Source organism: Myotis daubentonii, chromosome 1, assembly GCF_963259705.1.
Source record: "Myotis daubentonii chromosome 1, mMyoDau2.1, whole genome shotgun sequence".
NCBI classification, from domain to species: domain Eukaryota; kingdom Metazoa; phylum Chordata; class Mammalia; order Chiroptera; family Vespertilionidae; genus Myotis; species Myotis daubentonii.
The window spans coordinates 233,818,793-233,829,312 of record NC_081840.1 but is presented as its reverse complement, the minus strand read 5'-3'; the positions used below and the strand labels follow the sequence as shown (position 1 = coordinate 233,829,312).

The window sequence follows — 10,520 nt, the reverse complement described above, 5'->3', positions numbered from 1 at the left end:
CACTGAGCCACGCTGGCCGGGCTGCTTCATCTCTTTTTATTATTATTATTGTTTTATAGAGTTAGAAACATCGGTGAGAGAGAAACATCGATCAGCCGCCTCCTGCACACCTCCCGCTGGGGATGTGCCCGCAACCAAGATACGTGCCCTTTACCGGAACCAAACCTGGGACCTTTCAGTCCGCAGGCCGATGCTCCATCCACTGAGCCAAACCGGTTAGGGCTGCGGTTCTCAACCTGTGGGTCGTGACCCCTTTAGGGGTCAAACGACCCTTTCACAGGGGTCGCCTAAGACCATCGGAAAACACATATATAATTACATATTGTTTTTGGGATTAATCACTATGCTTTAATGATGTTCAATTTGTAACAATGAAAATACATCCTGCATATCAGACATTTACATGACAATTCCTAACAGGAGCAACATTACAGTTATGACGTAGCAACGAAAATAACTTTATGGTTGGGGGTCAGCGCAACATGAGGAACTGTGTTAAAGGGTCGCGGCGTTAGGAAGGTTGAGAACCACTGAGCTTATGAGGTGGGTCAAAGGTCAGCCTTGTGCAGGTCTGGCGACAGGAGCTGTGGAGGGGCCACTGGTTTCTAGGGTCTGAGGATCCCCAGCTCAGAGTCCTTGCCTCCCTGATGGGATGACCCACAGCGGACATCCTGCGGGCAATCCCCCAGAGGACCCCACAAGCCACCTGCAGGGAGACAGCCCCTGACCTAAAGGCACCAGGTTGGGCGGGTGCGGCCTCCAGGCCCGGGAAGTGCAGGCCGTCAGAGCAGACAGGGCAGGGCCCAGCCCCAGTGCTGGAGTCTGCACCCCGAGTGCACCCACACCCTGAGCCAGGGCTCACTGGCCCGGACAGGCTCGGGCACAGAGGCCAGAGGCCTCTGCTGGCTCCTGGACGCTGCTGACCCTCCAGCCTGTCTCCAGCCCTCCCCCTCCCTGGGGGGTCCCTATCAGAGGTCAGCCGTGGGGTCACCATCTCCCTCTCGCTCATGGTCTCCCTGCTGTTACCCATCTTACCCTCGCCACACACAGCGGCCCCTCAGTTCACGTCTGCCAGGGAGACAGACCAGGTTGCTGACGGGAGGGTCAGAGTGACGGGCGCTTGGGAGGAGAAAGGCGCGCGGGTGCGGGCACAGGCAGCGGGGAGCGTGAGGGCTGCAGGGCGCAGTGCAGCTTGGCAGGAGGGAGGACAGGGCACCTGGGTGCCCAGCGATGGCCGCAGGCCACACCCAGTAGGACTTGGCGTCCTGCGAGCGCCAGGTCGAGGACCGGGTGCTGGTGACAGACCCAGGCCCACAGCCAGCCGGGCGAGACCGTGGGAGCTTAGTGGGAATTTGTACCAGCCAGAAAGGTGGGCAGAGGCTGAAGCCGCAGGGGGGCTCATCAGGCACCTGGGGGTGGCCTCTGTCCTGATGGTATTGGGCCTGGAGGAGGGGGGTGGGGGTGGACGGAGGGGGGTGGGGGGGTGGACGGAGGTGGGGTGGGGGGTGGACGGAGGTTGGTGGGGAGGTGGACGGAGGTGGGGTGGGGAGGTGGACGGAGGTGGGTGGGGAGGTGGACGGAGGTTGGTGGGGAGGTGGACGGAGGTTGGTGGGGAGGTGGACGGAGGTGGGGTGGGGGGTGGACGGAGGTGGGTGGGGGGGTGGACGGAGGTGGGTGGGGAGGTGGACGGAGGTGGGTGGGGAGGTGGACGGAGGTGGGGTGGGGGGGTGGACGGAGGTGGGGTGGGGAGGTGGACGGAGGTGGGTGGGGAGGGATATGACAGGCAGCTGGGTGAGGGGAGGTGTCCCACCAGGAGGTCTGCTCAGCGCCCCAATAGCTCTTCAGAGCACTGCCCCCCAGATACCGGCCGGCAGCCCCGGCCCCAAGCAGGACTGAAGGAGACCTGGTGCTTGTGTGGGACCCCGCCGTCCACAGGTCCCCTCTGTCCCCCCACGGCCACTCTGGAGGCAGAGGCAGCCACCGCCCTCCTGCTCCAGCCCCACCCGCCTCTCTGGAAGCCCCTGCTGGGCGCCCCTCGGCTCCCTCCATGGAGGCCATCTGGTGCCAGCTCTCTGTTCCCTGGCGTTCCTGTCCCCCAGGGCACCCTGCTGCCTGGGGGCGGGAAGGGGGTGCAGACCCTGAGGGGGGGCTAGGAGGGGCTCCTGGCACACCTGGGACTCCCCAGAAGCTTCAAATGCCAACTTAATAATTTAACAAGCTGAGTAACAGCCCTGGCACCGCCCGCTGCATGGCCATCTCCCGCTGGATCTGTTATTACTTAAAAGGCTGCGACAGGGAGAAGGAAAGCGAGCAGCTGGCAGGACCCCGCGAGCCTCCGATGCCTCCATGGGCAGGCCCAGCCTTCAAGGCTCAGTGCTGCCGCAGCCTCACGGCCAGTTCTATCCCAGACCCCGTCTGGTCCTGGGGTGCTGAGACCCGGGCCAGTCGGGTATCCTCACTGTCCGTTTCCACAGAGGCCCTGCCCCCCAGGCTGCTCCGCACCGCAGGCCACGCTTCCTGCCCTGCCCACACTCACCTGCACAGCTGGCCTCCCGGCTCTGGGCAGTTCAGCCCACACCAGCCCTGCCCCACAGCCCAGAGGCCGCGGAGCTGGTGGGTCAGGGTCAGGGTCAGGGTCAGGGAGGATCTCACAGGGGCTGGGAACGGTCCCTTCAGGGCTGCCCAGCGGGGCCCAGGTCCGGGTGGGGTGCAGGGGCAGCCAGTCCCAGCGGAGCTCCTGGCCGGGGGGGTGCCCAGGCCACACCACAGCCAGCCTCACAGCACCCTGTGGGCACAGCGTACGAGGCCAGGAGCTCTGGGGGCGGAGCAAGGCCCCAGACCCAAGGAGGGAGCAGAGCATCTCCAGAGCCTCAGGGGCGCCCAGGCCCCTGTACCACCCCTCCCCTCCCCCAAGGCAGGTGGGTTAGGGTTAGGTTTAGGGTTAGGGCTAGGGCTAGGGCTAGGGTTAGGGTTAGGGTTAAGGCTAGGGTTAGGTTTAGGGTTAGGGCTAGGGCTAGGGTTAGGGTTAGGGTTAGGGTTAGGGTTAGGGTTAGGGCTAGGGCTAGGGTTAGCGTTAGGGCTAGGGCTAGGGTTAGGGCTAGGGTTAGGGTTAGGGTTAGGTTTAGAGTTTGGGTAGGGTTAGGGTTTAGTGCTAGGGCTAGGGTTAGGGTTAGGGCCAGGGTTTGGGTTACTGTTAGTGCTCAGATTAAGGTTAGGGCTATTGCTTAGGTTAGGGTTAGGGCTAGTTGTTTAGGTAAGGTTAGGGCTAGGGTTAGGTTTAGGTTTAGGGTTTATGGTTAGGGTTCCGGTAGGGTTAAGGTTCCCAGGTGTGTCCTGGGGGTTCCTCAGTGGCTCTGGGGATGGCAGGATGGCTGTTTCTGCATATCTTACCTGATATGGAAGCAGATGGTGGTAAGGCCCCTGAGGTCACTACCATTTGAGTGAAAGACCGAGTCTCGTTGGTGTGGGGACATCTTGGCCTCTTTGGTCGGCGGCATTGCAGACTGGTCAATGGGGGCATCGGGGCCCAGGCTGCGTGGCTCAGTGCCCCTGGACCAGCCCGGAAACCAGGAGCTACAGCAGCTCAGCAGCAGCCCAGCCAGGCCCTGGGGGATGGAGTGGGAGCCGTTACACCCACCACTGGCAGTGGAGGCCCCAGGTGTTCGCACAGCTGAGCGGGACTCAGGCCCCAGGGTGCTGCCCAGTGGGCCGGCCCCCACGCCTGTTCCGAAAGGGTCTGGCTCAGGGCAGCTGCAGGAGCGGCTCCACGTCCCCCTCCCCCAGGGGAGCAGCAGGGTTTCCTTCCGCCCAGGAGGGCTCCTGGCCTGAGCGTGACCCACAGGGTGAGGGGTGCGCTAGGGCCTGTGGGAGCAGAGCAAACACCACTGTGAACTTCCCTCCCGGTGGCCAATGCCCCTCCCATCCCATCCCCAAAGCTGCCCCGTGTGGGAGGGTTCCTGTGGCACGGAGGCTCCGCCGGCCGCGGGCACTGGGGGCTCAGAGCAAAGCCCCTCAGGTCTGCCCCCAGCCACCGGACATCTGGGCGGGCTCTAAGGATGTGACAGAGGGAGGGAGGCCCCACCCTGTGGTCCCAGGTGGGGGTTGGGGGGCTCCCAGCACTGCCCACAGACCTGAGCCTCCAGACCAGCCCCCACTGCAGGGTGGGACCAGCCAGCCCAGGCCACGGGGCAGGCAGCGTGGAGGCCCGTCCGCACCAGGCCACTTACCCAAGCCCACCTCCAGCCCAGAACTGTCTCTGGAGCAAGGCCCTGCAGGGCTGGGCGAGAGCCACCCGGTCCCATGGTGTGGGCAGAACGTCCCTTAGAGCTGGGGCGGGGCCAGGCCCTGTGCGCAGGCCAGCCCGTCCCTGAGTGGGCAAGCCTGGTCCTGTGGCCTGTAGTGCAGGAGCCGCTCTGGCCGGACCACCTGGGAGTCAGTCGGCACAGGCAGGTGGCGAGGGCCTCGGAGACCTAAGGGGAGACGGCTCCTGCAGGCCCGGCCGGAGACCTTCATGTGGGAGCTCAGCACCTATTGAGGCTGCTCATCATTCTTTCAAAGAAGCAAAAGCTAAAAATAGTGGTGGGTGCATAACAAATGGAGTCCTTACTGCCAACGGCAGGGCTGCCACACGGCTGAGACACGGCTGCACTGTCCAGCGCAGGCTCTGCCCTGGGTCCAAGGGTCTGGGGCCTCTCCTTCCCCCCGGCACCATCCCACCTCCTGGACAGGGGTCGTGGCCAGGCAAGGCCCTGAACCCTCAGAGGCAGGCTCCCTCCACCAGGACCCCCGGGACCTGGCCCAGCCTATGTGAGTCTCAGCCAGTTCATCTCCTGCAGCGGGAGGTGGGCCTGAGCCTCAGGCCAGGTGTTCACAACCACCGACACCCAGGTGAGCGCTCAGCCAGGTGAGAGCCGAGGAATCAGTGCCAGGTTCCCGCAGGCCAGTCAGGGACACGCAATCCCTCCCGCCCCCAGAAGTGGGTGGAGGCCGCCTGCACCTGACTGGATGAAGGACGCGGGCATGGGGCCTGCTGGCAGGAGCTGTGGGGCCCCACCTCACCTGCCTCACCACCAGGAGAGGAGGGTCACCTCCTCAAAGCGCCGGGCGGCGGTCTCCGTGGCCCCGTGGCCGGGAGGAGGTTCGTCAGCCACCTGACCCTGCTGGCCTGCGGGTCCTGCTGAGCGCTGCCCTAAGCCTCTGTGGCCACTTCGCCGCCCGCAGGATTCGGCAGCTGGCGCTTCTCCAACCGGCCTTTCCCTGGACGCCCGACAGTCCCCCACACCCACTCCAAAGGGAGACTCAGGGCCCTCCACTCAGGCACCAGTGTCTGGAGGGGCAGCGACCACAGCTGCCCAGCGCCTACGGCGTCCGTCAGCCCCCACACCGCCGCCTCCTCCTGCACGTGACCGACCAGCCAGGCTGCCCCGGGGCCCGAGGGGGCTCAGGACAGGGACGAGCAGCCCCTGCAGCCCCGCGCCCCGCGCTCGGGTCAGAGCCAAGACCAGCCCGAGACCAGCGTCATCAGAAAATAGTTTAATTATGTACAGGCGGCCTCAGGCTGATCACACCTGGGACACGACGTCACGCGGGACAGAGGGCCGAGCAGCACTCTCCCCAGAGGGGACGCTCTCAGGGACGGTCCTGGACCAACAAATCACAGACGGGACGACGGGGGACGCGAATCAGCACTTTCCTTTGGGAAAAAGAGAAGAGGAAACCCAGAGGCGCTGGAATGCTCTTCGCCAGGCGGGGCTCGTCCTCCGAGGGCGCAGCGGCCATCGGTGCAGCGGCGTCGCCCACGCCTCAGCCTGGCAGGGCCCTGCGGCCAACGGCAGCTCCTGGTCCACATGCAGCTGTGAGCAGAGGGCTCAGAAGAGGGGCCGGGCGCCCTGGCTCTCGAACTCGGACCAGGCGTCGCTCAGCTCCATGAAGATCATCCTGGCCTGCTGCTCGTAGGGCTGCCCCGTGGCCTGCGGGACGGAGGGGAGGGTGGTCCCATGCCAGCTCCTGGCATCCCTCCCGGCTCACCTCCCAGTGGGTACTCACCTCCCAGTGGACCCGCCCAGTGGGCGCTCACCTCCCCAGTGGGCACTCACCTCCCAGTGGGCACTCACCTCCCCAGTGGGCACTCACCTCCCCAGTGGGCACTCACCTCCCAGTGGGCACTCACCTCCCCAGTGGGCGCTCACCTCCCAGTGGACCCGCCCAGTGGGCGCTCACCTCCCCAGTGGGCACTCACCTCCCCAGTGGGCGCTCACCTCCCAGTGGGCACTCACCTCCCCAGTGGGCACTCACCTCCCAGTGGGCACTCACCTCCCCAGTGGGCGCTCACCTCCCAGTGGACCCGCCTGTGCTCACCTTGTCGGGGTGCACCACCAGCACGGCCCGGCGGTACTGCTTCTTCACCTGCTCGGGCGTCACCAGGTCAGCCATGCCCACGGGTGTCCAGCGGCTCTCGCCGTCCCACAGCACGGTGTGTAGTGTGGACAGCAGGGCGCGGATGTTCCTCTCCTTGCCCTCGGTCCAGTCCAGGAGCTGGGGGAAACGTGGAGTTGCAGGCAGGAGTCCTGGCCCAGCCCCCTGCGTGGGCCAGCATCGCAACACTCCGCACGTGTCCGCCCCAAGCAGGCCTCCAACGCCACAAGAACAGGCCCTGTCCCACTTCCTGTGCTGACCCTACCAGGCACGGTCAGCACCACTCCCAGGCTTGGCCGGACCCCACATGGGACACGACAGCGTGGAATTCACGGCCAGCCTCCCCGCTGCGGCCGCACAGCCTGTCCTGGAGCTCCAGGGCCCAGCAGGACAACAGGCCAGGCTCCGGTGGCCTGTCAGGGGCCCGCACCCATCCCCACCCATCTGGAGTGAAGACACCTGGCTTAGGCGCCCAGCAGAGGCCGGAGTGCACGCGGCAGACGCCTCCCCCAGGGGGCCTCAGGCAGGTCGCCCTGCGGGCTGGGGTTAGTGCGGCTAGAATTCCCGAGGAGCCAGACCCCGAGTACGGAGCACAGAGCCTCCACCTTCAGCCTGAGGCTGCCCGAGCCGAGCCGCTGGGGGGGGAGGGGGGGCCTGCGCGGCCGCTTCGCATCCACTGTGAACTCTCCGAGGCCAGGAGCCCGGGCGGGAGACGCCCCCAACCCTCCCAACGTGCAGCTGGCCCGGCAGCCGCTGCCACGCGGCGAAGGCAGGTGATCGTGGCCCCGGGGAACCTCAGCGCCAGGACCAGGGCCACACGGGGATGCCCTGGGCGACCCCGGCCGCTCTGCCGCCACCGCCCACCTTCAGCTTGAGCGGGTCCGTGTCCCTCGCCTGGTCCTGCCTCCTCATCTCGGCGATCGTCCTCGGCCCCTTCCTGTCGGCCTTGGAGGAGAAGCCCTGGTTCGACAGCAGGTCTTCAAAATGGTTCTCCGACACCCGCGGCTTCTGAGCTGGAGGGGGGATTGGACATGGCTGCTGACCCTCTGCCCACTGGACCTTGTGTGGGAAGCACCCACAGGGCTCCCCGGGGGCAAAGGTCACCCACCGCCTGGGGCTGACTATGCCATCCCAGGGATGACACCGCGGCCAGGCCAGTTCCCGGCAGCATGGGCCTGGCCACCTGGGCCGCGACGGAGACACCATCGGAACCGCGCCCCCACCCAGGTGTGGCTCCTATGGTGAGGGCTCTGGGCCCAGAGCTTTCCCGGGAGAAAGTCCACACGGAGGGAAGAGGACTCACCAAAGCTGGGGACGCGGACACCCCGCTCCTCTCGGCCGCCGATAACGCTGAAGCTCGCGTAGTTAGGCCTTGGCTGTGCACAGGTTTTGGGGGGTGGCTTGGTCTGGGGGGCCCGTGGGGCGCCCTGGGTCGGGGGCCGACTTGTCTGCCAGGAGCTGCCGCCCTTGGGAGGGGGGGCTGCTTTGGGACCGAAGCCCCCAGGAGGGAATCCACCGGGTGAGCCTGGGGAGACAATTCCGGGCGGTGAGCGTGAACATGGGGCAGCGCCTGGTCTGTGAGGGAGTCTCAGAGACACAGGCATTGCAAAACCAACGTTCAGTTGGGGGCCAGGACGCAGGGCGAGCAGCCATCAGAGCGGCTCCCTGTGGGCGACGGGGGACAGCTGCAGGGGCTGTGCTCACAGAGCGCAGGGCTGGCTCCTGAACCTTTATCTGGAAACAGACTCACAGGATCCGGAACCGAGACCAGAGCGCGGCACACGCAGCAGGCAGGCAACCCGCCTTGGCGCAGCTCGGGCTCCTGCCGGCTGCTACACGCACGCGGCCACTCGTGTGCTGCCATGTGGGCGTGTGCACGTGTGCGCACACGTGTGCTCAGCTCTGTGCCATCTCTTACCACGCATTCCTATTTGTGTGAGCACTGGGTCCAGGTACCACCTGTTCACCATCTCTGTGACTCACTTCAAGAATGTTCTAGAGCCGAAACCGGTTTGGCTCAGTGGATAGAGCGTCGGCCTGCGGACTGAAGGGTCCCAGGTTCGATTCTGGTCAGGGGCATGTACCTGGGTTGCGGGCATATCCCCAGTAGGAGATGTGCAGGAGGCAGCTGATCGATGTTTCTCTCTCATCGATGTTTCTAACTTTCTATCTCTCTCCCTTCCTCTCTGTAAAAAATCAATAAAATAAATTAAAAAAAAAAAAAAAAGAATGTTCTAGAAACGGCCTGGCTGGCGTGGCTCAGGGGTTGAGCGTCGACCTAGGAACCAGGAGGTCAGGGTTCGAGTCCCAGTCGAGGCACCTGCCCGGGTTGCTGCTTGATCCCGTGTGGGGTGAGCGGGAGGCGGCCAATCAGATTCTCTCCTGACGCTCCTCTCCCCCTCTGAAACCTATCGTCTGTCATCCATCTATCATCCATCCGTCCGTCTGTGTCTATCCGCCTATCGATCGATCTATCCATCTGTCTGTCTGTGTCTATCCATCTATCCATCTATCTATCATCCATCCGTCCGTCTGTGTCTATCCACCTATCGATCGATCTATCCATCTATCATCTGTCTCTGTCTATCTGCCTATCGATCGATCTATCCATCTATCTATCTAGCTATCCGTCTGTCTGTGTCTATCGGTCTATCGATCGATCTATCCATCTATCTAGCTAGCTATCCGTCTGTCTGTGTCTATCTGCCTATCGATCGATCTATCCATCTATCTATCATCTGTCTGTGTCTATCTGCCTATCGATCGATCTATCCATCTATCTATCATCTGTCTCTGTCTATCTGCCTATCGATCGATCTATCCATCTATCTATCTAGCTACCCGTCTGTCTGTGTCTATCGGTCTATCGATCAATCTATCCATCTATCTGTCTAGCTATCCGTCTGTGTCTACCCGTCTATCGATCTATCCGTCTGTCTGTCTATCTAGCTGTCCGTCCGTCTGTGTCTATCGATCTGTCTACATACGTTAAATGCTCTAGAAAGGGACTCAGAAAGCAGGCAGCTTCTGCAGGGAGCTCACTCAGGATGCCTCCTTTTACCGCTGAGCATCATTTTCCAGGAATGCACCAAGGTTCACTCAACCACCAGCCCGGTGTGGAGAGATTACAAACCAAGCTGCTGTGAACACGTGTATACAAGCATGAACACGTGTACAGGACTGTACACGCCTGCACCTCCATCTCTCTGGGTGAATGCCGATTGTGTGTCTACTTTTATAGAAACTGGCCCTCACTTCCCAGCAGCTGCAAGTGAGTGAGGTCTCCTGGCACCTCTCCAGGGGCTGGGGGCTCGCTGGCTCCGCATGCCTCTGCTGGGCGTCTCCTCCGACCGATGCGCCCATTTCCTGATGTTCCATGGACAGCGGGCAGCTCTCACGCTGACGAGGTGCTGGGGGCAGGAACGGCACCCTTGCTCACACCGGCCACCTGGCATGGCTGGTGTCGAAGCTGTTTCACCCGTACCGTGCTGTGCGGTGGGGCCGGCGGGAGCCGTGCTGTGCGGCCGGCGGCCTCCCACCTGCAGCGCCTCTCCGCCTCCACAGCTTGTCCTTTGCTCTCTGGTGGGTCCTGCCTTCAACTTCACGGGCCTGGCCCTGTCCTTCCCTTCCTCCCATTGGCTCTGAGCCGAGATGAGGCTCCGTGGTGACGAGCTCTCATCTTCTCCCAGCGGCACTGCACGTGCACCCAGGTCCGGAGACTCCCACCTCCACCCTCATCCGGTGCAGCACCCCCGCCCCCCACATCCCGAGAGCAGCTGTTCTGTCAGGTTCTCACAGCTGTGCCTGGTGTCCCGCTGGCCCTGTGGTCAGAGCAGGACGATGGGCCGTGACCCTCCTGTCACACGGCCCCACGGTGCCGGCTGCAGGGGCAGGAGGACGTCCGTGGCTCGTGCAGCGGTGCCCGGCCCCCGCCTGCTGGCAGCGAGCAGTGTCCCCAGGTTTGGAGGAGGGTGTGGTCTCCAGCAGAGGCTGAGCCTGTTTATTTCTCCTCTCAGTGCCGCCAGCTTTATTCAAACTCGCCTTGTGGGGGCAGGACACGGCGTCAGGCGCAGTGCAGAGCCGAGGGCCGGCTCCATCCTGAGCAC

General features: G+C 63.7%; 1 protein-coding gene across 5 annotated transcripts in view; it reads right to left on the bottom strand.

The window, feature by feature from the left end:
- Nucleotides 1–5,517: 5,517 nt before the first annotated feature.
- GAK (cyclin G associated kinase) overlaps nucleotides 5,518–10,520 on the bottom strand; it is a 48,385-nt gene continuing 43,382 nt past the window's right edge. For 4 of the 5 annotated variants that reach the window (XM_059678089.1, XM_059678079.1, XM_059678099.1 and 1 more), the window contains 4 exons: nucleotides 7,718–7,939; nucleotides 7,279–7,427; nucleotides 6,358–6,534; nucleotides 5,518–5,969 (listed from right to left, as the gene is read on the bottom strand). In XM_059678089.1, coding sequence (XP_059534072.1) covers nucleotides 5,868–5,969; nucleotides 6,358–6,534; nucleotides 7,279–7,427; nucleotides 7,718–7,939 — 650 coding nt within the window. In that variant the 3' untranslated portion in view covers nucleotides 5,518–5,867. Of the gene's footprint in view, nucleotides 5,970–6,008; nucleotides 6,028–6,331; nucleotides 6,535–7,278; nucleotides 7,428–7,717; nucleotides 7,940–10,520 lie in introns of those variants that run through there. The other variant, XM_059678083.1, reaches the window with a different exon arrangement.